Raw genomic sequence first — 21,685 nt, 5'->3', positions numbered from 1 at the left:
CAGGGCTGTCTCCAGCTGCATTAAAATGAACTTGTGTCATATTTAGTTTTGTGTCATAGGTCCTTCACAACTCCAACAGACATACAGCTGCTTTCACAGGCTGAGTAGGACCGTGCAGGACGGATCTGATCGTCAGCTGAAACATCAGCTGGCCTCACTTTGGTTTTTCATTTCTACGTTCACGTTATGTTCTGACCATAGGTTGATCAGCCCATCGCTTCCTGCTGACATCACAGTTCCTCCCGTGGGGTCAAACGTCACACTCTGCACTGCATCCCTGTGTCCTGACAGGCTGCTCACTGCACAGGAATCCACCTCCACCAATCTGACCAACCCATCGTTGCTGGCGACGGCCAATGTACTTCCTGATGGGCTGAACGCCACCTGGTTGGCGCCCAGCGGTCCAACATCTACAATGGCCATTGCTGAGGCGGGCTTCCTGATGTCCCACAGGTTGATGACACCCCGGGAGTCACAGGAGGCCACAACATCACCAGCCAGGCTGGAGGTGGCGTTGTTGCAGGGATGCATGTGTCCATGGAGGGTGGTGGTGCATATACCCAGCCTGGCGTCCCACAAGGCGAGGGTTTTGTCAGCCGAGCAGGTGAGAAGGAGGTTGGAGAAGGGCAGGAAGCAGACGCTGTTGATGGAGGCAGTGTGGCGACGCAGTGTGAGGCGGCAGCGCTGGCTGTTCAGGTCCCACAGCTTGGCGGTTTTGTCAGCGGAGCAGGAAGCCAGGAAGTGCCCGCAGGAGTGGAAGCAGCAGCCCCAGGTGGGCTGGCTGTGACCAGACAGCATCAACACGCAGCAGCCACGAGAGAAATCCCAGAGCCGCACCTGTAAGAGGAACGACCCAAGAGTCAACCAGAAGACAGGAAGTGTCTTACTCAGACACTTTGATTTTCACTTTGATGTGTTGTCTGTTGACATGTTCTTGCAGTGGTGTGGTGGTCATGAAGATGAACTCACTGTTGTGTCTCCGCTGGTGGTTGCCAATTTTGATCCATCAGGGTGAAAACTGCAGCCAGACAACCAATCAGAGTGACCCTCACCTGTCAGCACCATCTGACCAACCTGGCAACACATGTTACAGGACATCACATCACAGCTGTATTTTTATTTGATCTATTCTGGTTTCCTGTCATCTCATTCCACACCATCTTGTCTTATGTTTTCTTTTTTTCTTGTCACATGCCTGTGTTTCATCTAGTCTCATCTGGCAACTCGTCTCTCGTCTCTTTATTAATCTTAAAGTATCTTAAAGATTTCATTTTATCGTGTGTTTTCCTTTCTCATCTCGTCTCTCACAGAAACAAGTGTGTGTCCATATACATGAAGACCTCCCTCTTACCTTCTCTCCGTTAGCTGGCAGCTCCCACAGCCTCCAGCTGCGGTCGTCACTGGCGGAGGCGAGGATCAGTTTTTGTGGATGGAGACTGATGCAGCTGATGGGCAGCTTGTGGGCTCTGATGGAGCAGGACAGGCTGAGGGAACCAGGACTTTTCCATTTCAGAGATTTCACCTGAGCCAGGTAAGGGTTCACCTGCCTGCAGAAGATGGGAAACTCTGAATCCTTTGGATGTCTAGTTAAGGGGCTTTTAGCTGATGATCTTTCAGCGCTGTCACTCCTTTTGATGCTTCTCTCTTTGGTCTGGAGTTTTTCCTGATTCGGCCTTGAGGTGTTTTGAACTCGGCTCTTTTCTAAACTGATCAGCATCTTCTGCCTCAGAGCAGCTTGATATTTGTCATCCAGTTGTCTCAGTGCTGGCTCATAGGACTCCAGGTGGGTCTTCAGCTGTTTGAAGTCCTCGATCAGCCGGTTCTTGTCCTCAGCGACTCGTTGGTACTGCAGCCGATGGAAATCCCTCTCCCTCTGCGTCCTGACCAGGCTCTCCCCTGCCGCCAGCACCTCCTGTCTGAGTAGGTCCGTCTCTCTGTGGACCCTCTCCAGCTCGCTCTGGAGGAGCTGCCTGTGTGTGAGAGCGTCAGGGATGAAGAAGACGCCTGTCTTTGGTGTCTCCGGCATCAGGGTTTCTGTCAGGAGTTTCTGTGCGGAGCTGTACCACTCGGCCTCAAAGCTGTTCAGAGTCCGGCTCAGGCCGGCTCTTCGGAGGAAGTTCCTCAGGAAGTCGTCCACCACTTCTGGGATGTTGGGGATGATGTGCTGTTGGGGAAGTCCAGAAGATTTTCTTCTGGCAGCAGTGGTGGAGGCAGCCTCCCTCAGAGCCTCCTCAAAGTCCTCTTCCTCAACGCTCCGCTCCTCCTCTGAGAAAACCTCCTTGTTCTCCTCCATTGCCATTTCTTTCCTCTGAGCTGACATTTTCTCTCCTCTGCCTCTGAGCCTCTTGTTTACATGTTGCTATGGCAACTCTACACAGAGCAGCTGAGTACTACTTTGCTGAACTCTGACCCCTACTCTTTTTTTCTAATATATTTTGGTCTCAAGTCTGTTTTGTAAATTATTATTGATATGTAAAATATTTGTAGGCTTCTGAAATGTTATTTCTGTGTTCTGGAAATTACTATGTAAATCATTTCTCTGTGTTTGTTAAGCAGCCAGTTACTGTCCTTATGCTTTTACTTAAACTTGTAACTGATGGGTAAGACTTTACTTGTAAAATAGTCAATTTGAGGAAAAGTAAAAGCCTGCAACAATAACATCAGCGCTGAACTGTGTTGGGACTGTACCTGTAAAACAGGTGTCCTCCGTCAGGGGGCGCTCTGTGGTCACCACCAGCTGCCTACGTCACATGAGCTCGTCACATGACTGTCAGGAGGCAAACACAACAGGAAATGAGAGTTTTCTCTTTGTTGTTGTAAATATTTTACATTTGATTTCATTTTAGGAAATGACAGAGGGGCAACTCGGTGCTCCGGGTGTCACTTGGATCTAAACACGCGGGTTGAAGCTTTTGTTTTCACGAAACCAACTCAACTCGACATCATCTTGATTATCCGCAGAGGTACGTACAGTTTACACCACGATTAATAAACCCGACCTGCTAACCTGTTAACTCTGACCGCACATAACACAACGACATGTGATTCAGATCCATCAAAACGTATATTTATTGCTTGTATTTAATTTTATAAGATTTTTGAATGAAGTTCTGCTTGAAGGTTTTTTTTTAACCGAGCGCGAAAGGAATCAAAAAGACTCGGAACAGAAGCTGTTAGCTTCAGACAAACAACACTTTGTTTTAGTTTTTACACTTTTAACAGTTCTGACAGTAGTTAAAACGTTGAATATACATCTGTAGTTGTAGCTAATGCTGTCGTGTCTCTACCGTGCATGAAGCGTGAAGCCTAAAGTGTAAATGTACAGAGAGAAAACCAACAAACTTCACCAGAAACTAGAATTTAAGCTGCATGTTGATAATCAGCAGCCTGTAAATGAAGCTCAAAGTCAAAGTCAAAGTCAACTTTATTGTCAAAACCATATGTACAGGTCATACACAGGTTTTGAAATTGCAGTGCTCCCTAGGCCCGCAGTGTTACGGTAAAAAAATAAAATTAAAAACAATATAAACATAAATAAACATAAGCAGTATAAACAGTATAAACATATCTCAGTTGAGAAGAGAGTTGTATATAATACAAAAAACAGTGACACAAAAGAATTTGTGTGTAATTTTTAGCTCAAATTATGTAATTTAAGCAGTAACAGGGTTATATTGCAGCAGCTGAATGTAAGTGTCGGTGCAAGTTTGTTAACATGGTTAGTCTAAATGAGACTAAGTGGACGGGCAGCATGAAGTAAACAGCCTCATATATAAATAAAGTAGTGATGTTCAGGTTGTTTATGATATCTTCAGTGTGATTTTGTCTCATGATCAGTGTGGATAAGCTGGAATGAACATCCACAGTCCTGCTGATGGTGATGGTCAGAAAAGAAACAGATCAGTCCTGTCCACATGGCAGTAAACAACAACAAATTTAAAGTTTATGCTTGGTCTGATCATTCCCTCTTTGGTTGTGCAGTAGATAAACGTCTGGTCATCTGTGTGTCAGGTTTTTCTCACCGTGTTTCACACTGTTTCCAAACTTCACTTACCTGCTTCCTGCTCCCTCAGAATAAACCTTTCTATAATGAGCAATTTCACACATGGTTACGCAGCTTCTTCTCCCTGCTGTCACACAGTCTCTCCATCCTGAGCACAGAGGAGTTAATCACATGGTTTTTACTCAACTTGTGCAGCCATCTTGGTCTCTGAATCAGAATCAGAAACCTTGATCTTGGCCTCAGAATTTTGTAGAAGCCCCACCCCCCACAGCATGAAGCTGCCACCACCATGTTTCACTGTAGCTGGTGTTATCCTGGTGATAATCAGTGCCTGGTGTTCACCAGACATAGTTTTTAGAGTTCAGTCCAGACCAGAGAATCTTTTTCCTCATCCTCTCTGAGTCCTTTAAATGCAGGTTGTTAGACTCCATGAAGGCTCTCAGATGTCCTTCACAAGTGACTTCTGTTTAGCTGCTTCACTATAAAGGCTTGATTGATGGAGTGGACACGTCCTTCTGCAGAGGCCTTCCAAAGCTCTGTTAACTAATCCAGTTACAGACGTTTACTGTGCATGATCAGAACAGTTAGACAAACTGCAGAAGACACAGAGCAGACACATCCGTTTTTTGATTGGTTGTAAATAAATAGGAAATGATGTATTGCAGAACTGCATAACAGTGTGAAACCTGTGTGTGTGTAACATTGTATGATATTGTTCCTTCCAGGGTCAGAGGTCGCCATGGGGTCAGCAGTGGAGAGGACTGATGAACACGTGAGGGAGTACCTGATCTACCGTGGCTTTACCAGCACTCTGAAACACTTGGACAGCGAGGTCAAAGCCGACAAGGAGAAAGGCTTCAGGGTACAGCTGATGGAAATGTGGATGGATGTAGCTTTATCTGAAAGATGTGTTCAGTTCTAATATAAGAGAGGGATGTTTCAGAGACAGATTATTTTTAAAAGAGGTGATTTTTAGGTTGGTCTTCTTTCTGCAGGTGGATAAGATCATTGATCAGCTGCAGCAGTTCATCCAGAGCTTCGACCTGTTCGGTCTTAAGGAGTACTGGCTTTACCTGGACAGACGTCTGTTCTGCAGACTGGAGGATGTTTACAGATCCACAGTCAACAAACTGAGAACCAGCCTGTACAGATACTACGTCATCAACACCATCCAGGTAACATCCTGTAGAGAAAGGAGCCAAAGCATTCTGTGCATTTCTGAAACGGAACAACTGTTAAAAATCGTTCCTCCGTCCTTTCATCCCTCCAGAAAGGAAACCTGGAGAAGACTCAGGAGTTTTTCCAGAAGCAGGCGACGGAGCTGCAGGGTCAGGTCGAGTGGCGCGATTGGTTCATCCTGCCATTCATCCCCACCCCCGAGCAGAACCCCGCCTTTTCTCCGTACTTCTCTCGCCAGTGGGCCGACACCTTCCTGGTTTCTCTGCACAACTTCCTGTCGGTCCTCTTCCAGTGCATGCATATCCTTCAGCGGTGAAGTTATGTACAGGATCACAGTTGAATGCCAAGTTTGTAGCTGGGTTAGATATGACAGTGAAGCTGGTCCACTGTGTCTGTGTATCACTCCATTCAAACTCTGGATTTGCTGGTTTCCAGTCCTTAACTCTTTTCCACCCCAGCCTGTCCTGCTGAGTTTTGATGCTGAAGTCCAGAAGATGATCAGCCTGACAGAGGAGAACGAACAGCTCCGGCAGGTGGTGAGGAGAAAACCATAACTTGGGTTATTAAAACTAGAATTCAAAAAGTGAATTCAAATTTTATTGATTAAATTTTGTTTGTGGTTTGAGTGTTACTTTTTAACGATTCAAAAAGTTTAAACCTTTAAAGTATTTCAAAAAGTTTTCAGTGAGATTTATTTAGCCCAGTTCTTAAACGTGGTTTTCTGTCTCGTCATGTCTCGTCCAGCTGTTTGCCCTGCAGACAGAGAGCCGGGACCAGAGGGACGCAGACGAAATGGTCCACCACAAACTGCCGGTGTATGTCCAGAACATGGACCGTCTGGGAGACACTGAGCTGTGAGACACAAACATCACTGTCTTTACTGATGACTGACTACAACTAAGATGGCTGCCACTCTGTCAGTTTTTTCAGTGTTCATTGTGTTGAGTCGATAAGACGATGCCTTCAGCCAAAGTTCACCCAAGATGGCTGCCATGCTTTAAATAGATGGAAGTCTGCTTTTATTTCAGTTTAAATTCTTACATGAAGAACAAAAAAAAATTGCACTATATGTTTGGGAGTTACAGATGGCAGCCATCTTAAGTCTTCTGCCTAAATGGTCTTTTAAATTATTGATCTAAGAAGCATTTCTATCTATCGCAGTTCAGTTTTTCATCCCGATAGTTTTTTTTGCTTGTTTGTTTATTTATTTATTTTTACCACCAATCACCGAACACAGGTTTCTGATGTTAGCGTTTTACCTCAGCACATCGACTGCTTGACTGCATTTTTTTTTTTTTTTGGACTGGTATTTAATTTTTCAAAAGTTACATGCTGAACTCTAAAATGTTGTATTGAACAGAAACTTTTGTTAGCTGAATTTTTAGACCACAAAATGGCCGACCTCCTGCTGAATGAAGGGCGGTAACGTTCTTGCTAAAAGGCGAATACCATTTCAATCCTGAGAAGTCAGGTGTGTCAGACTGAAATAAGAATTCATTGTTAAATTAACGTAATCGCTGATGTTTTAGCTCTTATCTTCACCTCAGAGTCACTTTTAGAAGAATTTTTAGCACTTTAACGTAGGCAAAACTGCTGATACATTATGTGTTCATGCATATAAAATATATATATATATTTAAAAGACTTTTAACTAACTTATTGTTATTGATACAGTATTTATGCTCTTTTACACTGTGTGCTGTGATACGGTTGATGTTGCCAAATAAACAATTCACCTGATGAATTGTTGTTTCTTGTCAGTACCATCCGTTTCTTTAAATTTCATTTAGGGTTTTCACATGCTGACAGAGAACTGTAGACTGGGCTGTCAAATACAGTAAACTCTAAATTTAATACTACTAATCATTTTTAGTACGAAACATAAGATATTGAGGAATAAAAAAAAATGTGAAATAGTCGTGTTACTAGATAAAAATTAGTTTGATGAAGCGGTTTAAAGGAACATAGTGATTCAGGCAGATTATTCTGGAGGAAAGGAGCGCTGACAGCTAATCCACACTTTCCTCTTACACATCTTAACGTATATTTCCTTTATATTGATCCATTTGCTACGTCATAATTCAATGAAAACATTTTAAAAGGACAATTATTGAGCTTGACTTTGACCTTGACTTTGGTAACATTGTGATGGTCAGAGCATCTCCATGATTCATGTTTTCATCATGTTCCTTCATGGTAACATTGTTCCCTGATGGCAGTGGCGTCTTTGAGCAGAATAATGTGCCACATTGCAAATGTTCAGGAATGGTTTTAGAAACGTTTGCTGGAAAAAACAAGCCAATTAAGTTAATGGTCAATGACAGACATTTCACCAAAAAACAAAAAAATGTCAAGCTGCTTGTGGCGCCAGGGTAAAAGTCAGGGGATCACCAAAGTCATTCCCATTCATCCTCTGGGGATCATGAATGTTTGTACGAAAATTTCTACTAAACATATATAAACATATATCAAAGCAACAACCAAAGTGAGCTTATCAGATGAAGAGTTGTTTGAGCTAACATCAAATCCAACACGTCACTGAGGTAAGTGACACGTTACCTGTCGGTCCTGTCAGATGGAAAAACCACCTGCTGCGTCACAGGCTCTGACAGCAGCTGCTCATGGTCACCTACAGCATCCATCACACTACCTGGAGAATTAGCACCACCAGATGTTTATCCTGGTGAAACAGCTCCTGATATTCACTGTAGTGAATGACAAGGCAAACGCACAACAGCTGATCTTTAGCCTTAAACGAGGCAACAGTAAAACACGGGCAAATGTACCATACAAAGTCATCACCTTTTACATTATATCATGATGTTCAAGTCCCCTTAGGATACTCACAAAAGCTTTGCAGTCTACCTACGTTTTAGCATCACTGTCAATCTCTACATACTCTTAAATTTTTATTTCATTACAACTTGGATTTGTCTTGTACTCATTGAGTAGTTTTATTGTTAAACCTTTTTATCTCATTGTTGTCTCTTCCTGTCCTCTTAGGGACTTGGTGTCAAGCCAGCGGGCCGTCAGCAACACCAGCACGCCTTCCAGAAACTTCTTCTCTACGTTCCTACCACAGGGCCGACGCACTCCTGGGAAACCACATCAGGTCACGACTGGGTCTTCACCAAGCCAGGTAGCAGTGAGCAGGAAGGAGCCACCAAGCAGTCAGGTGAAAGCAAGCTGGGGAAGGAAAAGTTTAAAAGCTCAGCTGGATTGAAAACTGAGTAAACTGAACGTCTCTGAAAACAGACCACGCCAGCTGCTCAATTCCCAATTTTGTTTGAAAAACTAGTTTTCAGCTGTTTCAGTGACATAGCAGCAGCCACTGTGCTGGGGTGTGTTTAGCTGCTGTTCCTCTAATGTCCATTAGATACTGCTCCAAGAAAACTCTGACTGTATTGAAGGGAATGGGAAAATCCCAAACTTCTATCCATCCTTATGGAAAGCAAACTGAACTGCCTCCTCTCACCAATGCCTGTTGGGGGTAACACAGATGTTTCATTTGTGTTTTTCTACCTATATGGATGTAATCTCTTTGGGCAGCCATGTTGAATCTCCTCACCATTGTCTGTGTTCTGACCTGAGATCTTTTTTGTTGTTTGTAAAATGAATTTGTATTTTCTAGCCTGCAAAGTCAAAAGAGACGATCCAAACAAAGGAGGTGAAGCTAGCTGCCAGCCAGGCAAGCAGTGAACCTGCGAGCTCCCAGTCCCAACAGCCAACCAACCAGTCGACACATCCCAGACACAAGAGAATCCAGGAGCATGAGAAAGAGAGGAAGGAGCTTTTCTCCAAACCACCACCACAGGTACCTGAAGAATGACTCTGGTGAAGTTTAGCTGTGGTCACACCTGTTTTTTTTACCAAGTCTGATTTATGTATCTGATCAGAAAGTTTTATTAAAGAAATAATGATTTCTTGCTGAGAGTTAGTTGAGAAGGTCAGTACCACTCTTACGATTGTATCCTGAAGCTGGATTTAGAGTAGTAACGCAGCACTTACGGCAACTATCTGCATGATACTCCTACAAGGCTGTGCCACAGTGGACGAGCACCCACAAACAAACATATAATTGTTTCCTTTCGTGTGTTGCCTTCAGACACCAGAGAGGAAGGGGGATGCTGGGGAGGTAGAGCCTCCTGCAGAGACCTCCAGCGAACCTGCTGACTGCTCCTCCCCCTCCTCCTGGAACAGCAGGAGCTGTGGAGGAGGCACAGAGGGAGGAGGTCTGTCCGCAGAACAGCCTTTCATCAAACTCAGCCAGGAGGAGTACGGAGAACACCACTCCTCCATCATGCACTGCAGGTCTGCCTTCATCACTCTCCCGGTCCAGTTTAACTGGTCAAACTGTCATCGTCTTTTTCTCTTTTCATTCATCCCTCCTCCTTCTGTTTTCCAGGGTTGACTGTTCTGGTCGTCGGGTTGCCAGTTTGGATGTAGATGGTGTCATCAAGGTCAATCTTTATTATTTCTTTATGGGGTTGAATGAACATAGAAAAGAAAAACTAAATACTACAGCTGCATGCATGCTTAACTGAAACAAACAATAAAGCCGCCTTCTTCCTCCTCTTCCTCCTCCTCCTCCTCCTCCTCAGGTGTGGTCATTCAACCCCATCATACAGACTAAAGCCACCATCATGTCCAAGTCTCCTCTGTTGTCTCTGGAGTGGGCCACCAAACCCGACAGACTGGTATGAAAAAGACACACAGACTGCACATTCATAAAATGAAATTTTATTAATTTCATAAATATTGTGTTATCAGACAAGGAAATGAATGTAGGTCAATGAAATGTCCTCCTATGTGACAGACGCTCTTCTGTGTGTCTGTGTGTCTGTGTGTGTGTGTGTGTGTGTGTGTGTGTGTGTGTGTGTGTGTGTGTGTGTGTGTGTGTGTGTGTGCGTGCGTGTGCGATCAGTTGTTACTAGGCAGCGGTGTTGGCACGGTGCGGCTGTACGATACAGATGCCAAGAAGAATCTCTATGAGATGAACATCGATGAAACTCATCCACGGTACTGTGTGAAGTAACTGCACTGTGTGTGTAGAGCTGTGAAGTGAAGGTGCTCAGCTGATGAAACATGTACAAAAACAAACAACCCAATAAGTTAAACTAACTTTGCTGTCACACCAGATCAACAGCCTAAATTGGTGGCTTGGTGTTTGTTGCTATGTATTTGTAGTAATTTGTTACCAAGTGAAACCAGTTACAAACAAACAGCGTTTAGCTCCTATAAAATGAGCTGAGTGGATTGTATTCGTGTTCATATTGGATTTTATTTCTATGTAAATGCCAGTGATGGTGCATTTGCAGCCATTCTGGTTGTAATCATGAATGCTGTTAAGAAATTTCACCAAACACTAAAAGCTGCTGGCTTGGCTAAAAATGACAGTTTGAGGTGCAAAGGGAGATAAATGCTGGAACTGTTACTTTACAAAATGGATTAGAATAAACTGGAAAATTGGATAAAACTTGTCACACTCGTTATAAATAAATATCGGTTGTTAAAATACATATATTGTTAATAATGTGACACTTCTCTGCCTCTCAGTATCTTGTCTTTAGCCTGCAGTCCGAGCGGTTCGTCATTCGTGTGTTCGGCAGCAGCTCTCAACCGATCTGGCGTCGAGTCGGCTCCTCGACTTCCTATTCCAGTGTCCGGACAACTGCTGCTCTGGGACACCAAGACCGTCAAACAACAGGTAATTAACCAGCTAGTCCAGTAATAGTTATTAGCCCATTAGAGCACTGTCTGCAAATGGTGGTGAATGCATGGTGATGGTGGTGACTGGAGTAAACTGACTGACTGGAATAAAACCTGATCCAGAGCTGCGACCCATAACACCCCCATAACTTGATAAATGTTAAATGCTAACCCTAATGTTAACATGTACTACCTAATGTAACCACAGTGCTTGTGCTTAGCATGTTTAGCATAATCTTTAGCATGTATATTTCTTGTGGCTGTAGTATAATCATTGCTCCATGTGTGTCTCTCAGCTCCAGTTCTCTTTAGAACCTGAACCTGTAGCCATTAACTGCACGGCCTTCAACCACAACGGGAACCTGCTGGTGACCGGAGCTGCAGATGGAGTCATCAGACTGTTTGGTCAGTTGTGTGTGGTCATCTGCATGTACTGTATTAAATGTGTAAATACAGTTGTCTAAGTGATTTGGAGATGATTTCTTTAACTTTTCCACATTAACCAGTCAACACAGTCCTCTGAATTCTCTGTCTGTCTCTGATGTAGACATGCAGCGCTACGAGAGCGCTATGAGCTGGAGAGCTCACGACGGAGAAGTTTACAGTGTGGAGTTCAGCTACGATGAAAACACCGTCTTCAGCATCGGAGAAGATGGCAAGGTGTGTGTTTATTTTGTGCATAGCCCATCACGGTGGACAGAAGGTCTATGGATCCCCCAAAATTCCTGAAGTGAATAAACCTGTATGTGTGTGTTTACATTTACATTAATACATTTTGCAGCTGCTTTTATTCAAAGTAATGTACAAGTGAGGCACAAATCCAAAGCACAGATTAAGGAGAAGTCATAGAGAAAAAGTGGCTTAATTCTCAGTTCCTAAATCCGCCAAACACATAGTCCCACGAGTCTTGGTGCATGAAGTAACATCTCACTTGTGTAGAAAATTTGCAGAGCACTGGAGATAACAACTATCACAACACACACAACTAGCAGCAGGCAGCAGTGAACCAGAGAAGCACCATTTTTGGATTTTGAGCTTTATATACTTTTAGTGCTTTCCCTAACATTAGCAACACAATGAGAGTGGGAGTGACTGAGTCATTCCTCTAGAACTTACACTTGTGTAGAAAATACTCAGAGACAGCAACTGTTTGTGTGTGTTTGTGTGTGTTCAGTTCATCCAATGGAACATCCATCGCTGTGGGGTGAAGCAGTCGGAGCAGGTTTTACCTCAGGACGCCACCGGGCCCTTTGTCCTGTCAGGGTACAGCGGGTACAAACAGGTATGCATTGTTACCATGGAAATAACTGGTTTTCCTCACAGGCTGCTTCAGCATCACTAGTCATAGTCAATAAGGTCACACGAAAAATTAGGTAAAAGGACGAAACCGATGAATGTAAAAATGAATGTAAGGACACACACTGACATCTAAAGTTGTGAATCAACTCTTGTTCAGGTTCAGATTCCTCGAGGTCGACTCTTTGCCTTTGACTCTGAAGGACAACATGTCCTGACCTGTTCCAGCTCCGGAGGACTCATATACAGAGTAAATAACCTTCACCTTTTTCATCACCACCACCACCATCATCATCATCATCATCAGTCCGCCTCTCCTCCAAACTCAACAGTTGTGGTTAAACTTGAAATTACTTCAAATGCTTTTATTTACATCTACGCTTGTTGAAATGTTAATGTGTTTGTTAATGTTTTATTTTCAGTATTCTTATTTGTATTGGATGATTTAAATGTATAATTATTTTTAAAATATTATGTTAATGGTAATTAGCTTTTTATGTAGTCTTTTAACATGCTGTTTGGCACTTTAAATTTTTTATTTATTTGTTTTTATTAAACACTTCTTGTGAACATCAGTGTTTCCTCTTGCTGAATTTGCTATCCTATCTCCGGTTTCTTCCAGTTGACCAATGGGGAGCCAGCTCTGGAGAGCGTGCTGTCCCTAGGTGGGCACAAAGCGCCTGTAGTGACAGTTGATTGGTGCTCTGCAGTGGACTGTGGCACCTGCCTGACCGCCTCGATGGATGGGAAGATCAAACTGAGCACGCTCCTGGCGCAGAAGTCCTGACTGATGAACTGATAGAGGACGCCTGAGGGGTCAGAGGTCATCAGACATTCAGTTTGCCCATTTACTCACAGAGATTACTCTAGAATCTTGTAGATATGACAGCATTTTCATGATGTGATATAAACAGTGAAAATTCACCAACCTGTTACAAATTCATATTACCATTAAAATTCCAGTGAAAGTTCCATCTGAGAGCTGGTTTCTTTCTTAAAGCTGCATCCAGAGATTGTTTTTGGCCTCTGAGGGACAGAAGAGCTCCACAACTGTCTGACAGACTCACAGCCCTAACACATCATCACCTTATAAAGTTGTTGTTGCTAACATGTTAGCAAGCAGCTTCCTACTTCCACACCCTGGATTTGTGTGGCTACTCCTGAGCGGGCAGCTGACAGTGGGCTCATCAGAGCTTTTCCACTGAAACCAGCTGCTGGGAACAACACTGATTAAAGCAGAGAGACAGTTTTGAAGTTAAAGGAAATAACGAAATGTGATTTTCTTTTCCTAGCCAGTGTTTTTTGATGGCTCATTTTTTCAATAAATAAAAAGGTTCCTTTTATTTCAGACCTTTTTCACATTCTGACTTAGTCACAGGACTAAGTTACCTTCTGTGACATTGAAAATACATGTGTGCTTTATTATTGGTGCATTAACAAACAAAGTACAACTGGCTGCTCTGGTAGTTTGGTCCTTTGTATAGTGACACTGTTATTCTGTCTTTAACAGCACTGCTTTTTTCACTTATTTCGTGTTGTATATATAATTACAGCAGTGTTAATATCTTAGTTATATTTTCTTTTAATTTATTTTAGTCTGTTTTTGTTTTTGGTCTAATTTTACAGTTTTATTATTTTTTTGAAACTATATTAGATCTCAGTGTGTTTCTTCTCAGTCTGCGGCAGTGTCTAATTTCTGCCGGCAGAGGGCGCTATGAATACATGTGCTGTTCTTTGCAGCGAAGAAGAAGCAGGAGCCATAATAAAACATAGCTTACAGGACCAGGGTAAAAATTTCACAAATGTCCCAGTTTTAGGTCGTTAATCTCGCTTTAACACATACAGACAGACATTTTCCGTGAAGGGAGTCCAAAATAAAACCACACGGAGGAAATCCAGCTGCCATGTTGTGTTTTTGACACAGACATTGGCTTTTTTCGTGGTTGTGACGCGCAGACGCTAGAAGCCAGCTAGCTGCACCGTTAGCTTGTTTACACTCTTTTCCCTGTTTAATGTCACTGGTCTCCGGCTCCGCGTGCAGACATGGAGAGTTTGTACAAGCGGAAAATGTTCGCGTCGATGCGGAAAACCAAGGTGGCTGCATCGAAGAAGCGGCAGATCGGCCTGCCCGCCTCCATACTGGACGACAGTGACGAAGGCTCCTTCTCCTCCTCCTCCTCCGGATCCCAGTCCGACTTCCAGAGCTCCCCGGAGGACGACAGCGAGCAGGATTACAAGGATCGGAGCGAGTCCGGGGCGACCTCCAGCGACGACAGCCGCTCCGTGACCCGCAGGAAGCGCTCGTTCCTAGGAGGCGACGACAGCTCCTCGTCCTCCAGCCCCGGGGAGGAGGACGACGATGAGGAGGACGATGGGGAAAACGACAGGAGCCAGCCTAAGAGGATGGTGCAGCCCAGGAAGCGGAGCAGGTTGCAGCGGCAGGACGAGTCGGACTCGGACCATGCGGAGGAGAAGCGGAGAGAGGAGGCCGAGAAGGCGAAGAGGAGACAGAGACACAACAAGCTGCTGGCCCTGTCCCGGAGGATGAAGGCTCGGGTCCCGAGCCGGAGGAGGAGCCGCTTGAAGCAGGTACGTATCTGAACCCACTTCGCACACTGTCCCACGACTTTAGACTTAAAACCGCCTGAATGTTTGTCCCTAGTGAGTTACTGTACGACTAGCATAAGATAAAACCACAGCTGTCAGTTGAAGGGTTATCAGTGATCAGAGTTTGATTGATTGTGTGTTTGTATGCTGTGTTTGTGTTCTCAGGGTGATGGTGATGAGGAAGAGTCCAAAGAAGGTGAGGATGAGGTCGGAGGTGATAAAGATGGGGACAGAGGAGAAAACAGCAGGAAGAAAGAGGCTGCAGGAGGTGACGAAGGAGACAGAGAGGAGGAGAAAGACAAGCAGGAGGACAAAGAGGAGCAGCAGGAGGAGGAGGAGGAGGAGGTGAAGAAATAGATCCACACAGTCAAGGAGAACAGAGGAGGACTAAGAATGTGAAAATCTAAAAACTTTAGCCATCTGAAAGTGACTCATTAATGTACATATTCTTTTTTCTCCTTCAGAACTTAAAGGTGGAAAACTCTTGAGAACTGCCGTTACAAGTATTTCATAGTCAAATCTTGTTTCTGTAGCAACCTATGTTGTTGACAAGCGACAAAAAGGTGTCCAGAGGATTTTGACAGCCTGGATGAAGCGATCCAACGTCACCTGTGAAGGAAGCCGAGCCTGAAATAGTTCAGAGCTGCAGATACATAATGAGATTGAAGCGTGGCGCATGGATATGTCACTCGAACCGATTCAGTTCTGATTTGCCGCTCTTCACACTATGTCCATTATTGTGCCAGTAGATCACCAGCGGCATACGGACAGTCAGCAGTTCATGAAGATGATGTCAGGGTTGCTGCAGCTTCAGCTGGAGCGGGAGGATGGAAGAGCAGCTCAGTGACATGTGATATTCTCCTGTTGAAACACTAAGTTGAGGAAATTTGCCTTTACTGATGGAGAGTCACAGTTAACAGACTGTGTCCATAACAACTTAAAGACAGAAGTCCCAGAAAGCCTTGCTGTCAGAAACCTTCAGCTTCCTGTTCTGTTCCCGACAGCAGCAATGAAGCGTTCCAAATAAGATGAAACTCTTCATTTCACAGTTCTGGGTGGACTGTGGCTGCTAAGGCTTATGGGTACTGTAGTATTTAGAGACATTCAGCATACCTGACTGACAGAATTCAGATTCTTAATTGTGGCACTTTCCTTCTTTTTCATTTACTTTTTCGTTTGAATAAGAGATTAAATCGAACTCGATTCCTGCAAAGCAGATTTTTTTTTTCTTAACTTCCTGTCTGACAGGCCCCTGTGTGATGTCACCAGAGGATTTAGACTGAATGAAGTCAAACACTTGTACGTTTTCTTGTACATTAGCTTTTTATTGGTCACAGTTTAAAGGCAAGGTTTGCAGCAGTGTCTGTATTTTTTGGTACGTTTGTCCATCTCTTCTATGACTTGTAAGTTCTCTCTGATTTCACCAAAATGAGCAACTGATGTGACTGAGAGCTAAAACTACTAGAGTGTTTGTTTGACTTAAGCTATCATAAGCAAAGATGGAGAGTTTTGGGAACTGTGTATAGTAAAGAAAATGAATGAATGAAGACCCAAGATGTGGTTGAAAGGTCAAAGAACCATAAAAATAGCTGAAAGAAAATCTTCTAAACAGTGATCCCAGTCTGCAGTGTCCTGTTAATACTGTGTGTTTAAAGAGACATTCTGTGTTTTTAAGGGAGTTTGGAAATACTCCGTGTTAACCAACCTCACAAAGCCAGGACAGAATATTTGGCAGTGAAATGTTATCTCAGCCGACAGGAAGGATGAACAGGACAGTCTGAATAAGATTCAGACTGTAAATCTTTTTTTCTGTTACGTTCGCATACCAAATCAGAGATTTAGGACATTTCTGTAAGATGCTGAAAACTGGTTGCAGTCTTCTTTTTGCACTCGAAAATTTTTAAATTTAATTTGGTCAAACATTTTTGTAAATGTTAACATATAAATGTGATGGGGGGGGAGGGGCCTTTTTTGTACTTGTACTATTTATTTCTTCCTTTCTAAAGGCTGTTACAGTGATGCATTCGTGTGCTAATGTATAAATTGGGCAAACCATTGTCCCTAATCAAATCAGAAGTTCTTTTAAAATTTTCCCTTCATTTCTTGTTTCCTTTCCTTTCTCTGTAATGGTGTGTTTAAGGACACTCGTACCAAACCACAAATAAGCTGCCGGCTGCAGCCACAGTTTTCAGTGTGTTTTCTGAACTTGCAGAGTGTTTAAGAGCCTTGTGGCTTTTCCTGCTTTTCGCTCAACTACTGGACTCGGTGTGTTATACAGTATCATGATGATACACACACAAACACATACGTCATAGTTACATATCAGTGCTGTGTATTGACTTGTTTTCCAGTGTATTTCTGGTCTCTTGTTGCTGTATAATGCTCTTCAGACCAACCTGCCCTGTTGAAAACACGTTTATTAATAAAGTTTCTTTTTTTGACAGATTATTTGTTGGAAATCATCACAGATTAACTTTGGTAGCATGTAACTACATTTCCCACAAATCAGCCTGCCCTTAGTATTGCTTCCTTATTTTTATATGACCTGAATGATGTACAGAGAGTTGATGCCTTATGTTTGATGTTTGGCTGGCATTCAGTAACTGTTGTTTTTACAGAGGTGTGGAAAAAAAAATTGGTATCTACATCTTTGATTTGCCTTTGGGCAAATTGACAAATATGGCTAAGCATATTTTAGTGTTTACACATCCACACTTCTGCTGTTACCTATGCTAATGCTCAAAGAGCAACACAATTCTTTATAAAAGGTGTGTAAATATTTCCAAACAATAACGAAACATATAGTTCTGGTGCCACTGTAGTAAATATGTTAATAACTACATTGTATTTGTTATTTGATCTTTGCTTCCATAGTTGTCTGTGGAACCACAGATGTGTGTGTATATGTGTATATATATATATATACACATATACACATATACACATACACATAGTTTTGTCTCTGTTTTTAAGACAGAGGACTGGAACGACTTCCGGGTCAATCGAGGAGCGTGTATAGGCCTGTATAAGGGAACTCGGGGGAAAGTACCCCCTGTCTCCCCCTGGTGGACTCAGCGAGAAGTGGCTGGAAGCAGGCTGGAAGGCGTCTTAAGAGAGCTCTGCCAATCAGACCCGAAAACGCAGGTCATGTGACTCGATGTCCGCCGCCATAATTGATAGTGGCAGTGAAGCCTCTGTGAGGTAGGGTAGACCACCAGCGGAGCTCTGTTGAGTGTTAGTCGGGGTTTCAGTGAGTGCTGTTCGGGCTGAAGCCATGGTTCAGACGTGCTCAGCGTACGGATGTAAGAACCGCTACCACAAAGACAGAGACATCTCCTTCCACAAGTAAGTTCTTTCAAACCGTGAGTGAGAGCTAGGTAGCATTAGCTGTCCAGACATGGTGGATAAGCAGTGTGTTGCACTGGTGAGCAGTACAACAGTTCACCAGCCTACGTTTACTGATCTGTTTTTAAAGACTGGTTGCTGTTCGTCATGAGTGGTAGAAATAGACACAAAACGTTTCTTGTTTCGGTAGATTTTAATAGTAAAATGGGGCCACGAACCACTCACCGAGCTCCATTTTTCTTTCAGATAAATGTAAACTTCGTCCGCCTGTCGCACGTTCCCCCTCCACCAAAGTGACAAGTTCAACACACATGGGGGTTACAGCGGCCATACACAGACGTTCAGGTTTACAAGTCAATTAATGACCTTCACTTTTGCTCCACCGAGTTTTACATGGGTACGAATTCACCAGGACATAATACATGTCGCAAAAACACCTGCTATTGTATTCTCTCAACATGTTTGTCTCATCCAGAAATGCGGGAATGGTAAACTCCTTAAACTCTGATTGGAGTCCGGTTTTAGATCATTTTTCCCCATAATCAAGATTGATATCTCTTTTCTGTGAATTAATCTGAGACCCACATATCAAATACATGTTCAGCATCAATCCAGAAAAAATTAACATAAATGTAGAATTGTTTCTGTCCTACAGAACATGCAGGATTCAGAGAGATAATGTGCTTTGTTGGGTATATTAAATGTATAACCATAAAATACACTTCACTAACTTTGTTGTTGACAAAATCCTGCTACTATACGAGAGTGGTCTGTGTGTATTTCAGTGTAACTGCTCCATCCAGGAAGTAGCTCCACAAAAATGTCTTAATAAGGCCTTTCAAATGACACCGAGTTTGTCCGGTTGGGTCGTTCTGTTCTGAGTGATAAATTTCTCATGAGACATGTGGAATTTATTTTTAACTTTTGGACTGAGGGGTTGGAAGTTTGACTGTACGCTGTCTGCCTGATTCTTACACATACGAATTCCTAAATATATTACATGTTCTTTAACTGTTATCTTTAATAAGGGCACATTTTTTTAATGCTCTGAGTTAGCCCTGAAAGAACGCACAGGAACAGCTTATCATGTATATTAAAGATCATTATTTGCATGACTAAGAGAAACAAAACGGGAGCCATTGGTGTCACTATACAATTATTTGTGTTGGCTACTCCATTTCATTACGTTTATTGTTGTTTGAGATGTTCACTGACGGTCAGTATTAAAGCACTGACTGCCTGGTGAGAGCTAAATGCTTGTTCTTTCTATAAATCTGTTTATTTTGTTTTCTGATGGATTGATTGACTTTTCCAGGTTTCCTCTGGCCCGTCCAGACATTTGTGGTAAATGGGTGGCGGCGATGAGGAGGAACAACTTCAAGCCCACGAAGTACAGCAACATCTGCTCGCAGCACTTCACCAAAGACTGTTTCAAGATAGAGTGCAACAACCGGGTGCTGAAGGAGAATGCCGTGCCGTCGCTTTTCACCTTCAGCCTCAGTATCAAGGTGAAGTCCACACACTCACACACACTCACTGAGTCCTGACTGAAGTGTGGCTGCAGCAAGTAGAATGAAAACGATGTAAATGTTTTCATCAGAATATCAAATAATATGATCATATTATTAGGTTCAGCAACTAAAATTCACTTCAATCAATCCTTCACTTCTGTTGAGACTAGATCTGGTTAAGACTGTGTTATCCTGAATTGGTTGAGGAAGCGGCATCAGAACTCTTGTGTGTTGTCTGTCCTACAGTCAGAGTCCCTGGATCATCCCTTCCCCACAGAGATCCACTTCCCCCTCTCTCTGCCTCTGACCTCTGATCCAGTGGTTGAGGGGGAGGAGGAGCCTGAGCCCGGGAGGAGCCCGCCCGACGCCCACAGCGACACGCTGGCGGTCTCCTGCGACCACAACTACACGGTGGAGGACTCGGCACAGCAGAAGAAGCGCATTGAGCAGCTGGAGGAGCAGCTGGAGCATCTGAGGAAGAAGCTGAAGACGACGCAGCAGAAGTGTCGGCGGCAGGAGAGGCAGCTCAAGAGGCTGAAGGCCTCCTGTGAGGTGGCCAGGAGCGGCCGCGAGCCACCCGCAGCGTTCGGCGAGGGATACGTGATTTTGCCCAGACAGATCTACCACACACTCAAAGGTATCGAGTGACGAGGAAGAGAGGAGTGTGATCAGAACCGAGGAGCAGATTTAATTCTGCTGCAGCAGCCAGGCAGAGACTGTTGCTGCCGAGCAAGGCAGCGACTCCCGAGCTGAGAGCGGTAGGATTCACTCGTTTGGACATGAAAATGCAGGATGTGAAAAACATGAGTCCTTGCTTTTTTTTTTTATTCGTATTTTCTGATTAGGCCTTTGGTGAAAATCACTTTAAGTGAACTCACCTTAAATGAAAAGCTCAACCTTTCGGGTTTTGGCTTTAGAGACAGTTGCACGCTGAAACGCTTTGTTGAGTACGGTGACTGTGAGAGGCTGCACAGAAGACCTGCACACTTCCAGCATGTGATTCCCCCATAAAACCGCAAACTGCTGTTTTTGCATTAATGTTTCTGTACAGATTAAACAAATGAGTTACAGAATGTGAACTAAAGACAGAGCCATGCTAACTGTTTCCACCTGCTTTACAAAAAAATGTTGAATTATGTCTTCTCAGACCCTGGTGTGGGATTTGGGGATGCAGTTGAGCACTATTACTAAAAAATCAAGTATGTCTTCAAACTCTGTTTTATTCATGTTGTTTGTGTTTATCTGTTTTTTTTTTTTCCCGAATGGAAAAATATCAGAAAACAATCATAACCAAGGTCACATGTGTGCGTGTATGTGTGTGTGCCTGCATGTTCCCACATGTATGAATCGCTGAACGACTGCACGTGTGTGGTAAACTTAAAACACGCTGAAGATGAGATTAGAGACCTTATTCAGGTCAGGCTGAATTCAAATGTCCAGACTTCACCACAGTCGCAGACGTACAGACTCAACAAGCTTGTTCCTAGTTAGTCCTGAATGAGGTCCAAATGCATTAAGTCCACAAGGGGACTCAAGTGGACCTTCATCAGACTTTCTCTGGAAATTACCCCATAATCCATAGAGATATGGATGTGACAGTGTAACATAAATAAATAAATAAAGTACTTTAATTTTTGTTGTATATTATATCACATTATTTTGCACATATAGAATATGTATGTATAGTTATACAAGGTGAATAATTTGGATGTTATAATTTGCACCTTTTTTTTTTTTTAATAGAACCATTCAGTTTCTTGAAAACGCATTACATGGTCACAGATTTCATCTCCATGGAAGCGAATGAGGTCTTTACATCCTGTCTCATAGTGCGTTTCTTGCCCTCGAGGTCCAGCAGCCTCACAGATTCAATGTGATGATGGTGAACACGTCGCTGTTTGTCTGCGACATTTGGATTCAGCTTCAGTGTGAAGACTTTAAAAAAAAAATCACTTGATTTGAGTCTTGAACCAGGAGCAGTCAGATGATCAGACAGGTTCTGTGTTGTTTTTTTAAATAGATTTTTTTGCAGATG

At 43.3% G+C, this 21,685-nt stretch overlaps 4 protein-coding genes across 5 annotated transcripts; 3 read left to right on the top strand and 1 right to left on the bottom strand.

Moving 5' to 3' along the window:
* Window positions 1-144: 144 nt before the first annotated feature.
* Window positions 145-2,293, bottom strand: LOC121195799 (sperm-associated antigen 16 protein). Its single transcript, XM_041059460.1, has 4 exons — window positions 1,566-2,293; window positions 1,352-1,499; window positions 970-1,074; window positions 145-837 (listed from the first exon to the last, which is right to left on the bottom strand). Exons 1-4 carry the CDS (start codon window positions 2,291-2,293, stop codon window positions 145-147), a joined length of 1,674 nt encoding a protein of 557 aa, XP_040915394.1.
* A 475-nt stretch (window positions 2,294-2,768) lies between these two features.
* On the top strand, window positions 2,769-13,160 carry wdr91 (WD repeat domain 91). Of its 2 annotated transcripts, none has more exons than XM_041058607.1 (18): window positions 2,769-2,963; window positions 4,729-4,865; window positions 4,999-5,178; window positions 5,274-5,481; window positions 5,636-5,718; window positions 5,927-6,036; window positions 8,186-8,321; window positions 8,814-8,996; window positions 9,288-9,493; window positions 9,588-9,642; window positions 9,784-9,879; window positions 10,107-10,201; window positions 10,739-10,889; window positions 11,188-11,296; window positions 11,439-11,551; window positions 12,066-12,173; window positions 12,348-12,437; window positions 12,810-13,160. In XM_041058607.1, exons 2-18 carry the CDS (start codon window positions 4,743-4,745, stop codon window positions 12,972-12,974), a joined length of 2,211 nt encoding a protein of 736 aa, XP_040914541.1. In that variant the 5' UTR covers window positions 2,769-2,963; window positions 4,729-4,742; the 3' UTR covers window positions 12,975-13,160. The 2 variants fall into 2 exon arrangements, with proteins under 2 accessions (XP_040914541.1, XP_040914540.1); XM_041058606.1 differs by having other exon boundaries at window positions 8,186-8,357.
* Window positions 13,161-13,933: 773 nt separating this feature from the next.
* Window positions 13,934-17,234, top strand: ccdc82 (coiled-coil domain containing 82). The gene is made up of 2 exons (XM_041058612.1): window positions 13,934-14,776; window positions 14,960-17,234. The coding sequence occupies exons 1-2, from the start codon at window positions 14,231-14,233 to the stop codon at window positions 15,149-15,151; spliced, it is 738 nt and encodes a 245-aa protein (XP_040914546.1). The 5' UTR covers window positions 13,934-14,230; the 3' UTR covers window positions 15,152-17,234.
* A 739-nt stretch (window positions 17,235-17,973) lies between these two features.
* Window positions 17,974-21,292, top strand: thap1 (THAP domain containing, apoptosis associated protein 1). Its single transcript, XM_041059053.1, has 3 exons — window positions 17,974-18,139; window positions 19,455-19,647; window positions 19,897-21,292. The coding sequence occupies exons 1-3, from the start codon at window positions 18,069-18,071 to the stop codon at window positions 20,296-20,298; spliced, it is 666 nt and encodes a 221-aa protein (XP_040914987.1). The 5' UTR covers window positions 17,974-18,068; the 3' UTR covers window positions 20,299-21,292.
* Window positions 21,293-21,685: the final 393 nt, after the last annotated feature.

This window comes from Toxotes jaculatrix, chromosome 16 (assembly GCF_017976425.1).
Source record: "Toxotes jaculatrix isolate fToxJac2 chromosome 16, fToxJac2.pri, whole genome shotgun sequence".
In the NCBI taxonomy this organism is placed as follows: Eukaryota; Metazoa; Chordata; class Actinopteri; family Toxotidae; genus Toxotes; species Toxotes jaculatrix.
The sequence above is the reverse complement of the archived record's forward strand: the minus strand, read 5'-3'. Positions and strand labels throughout refer to the sequence as shown.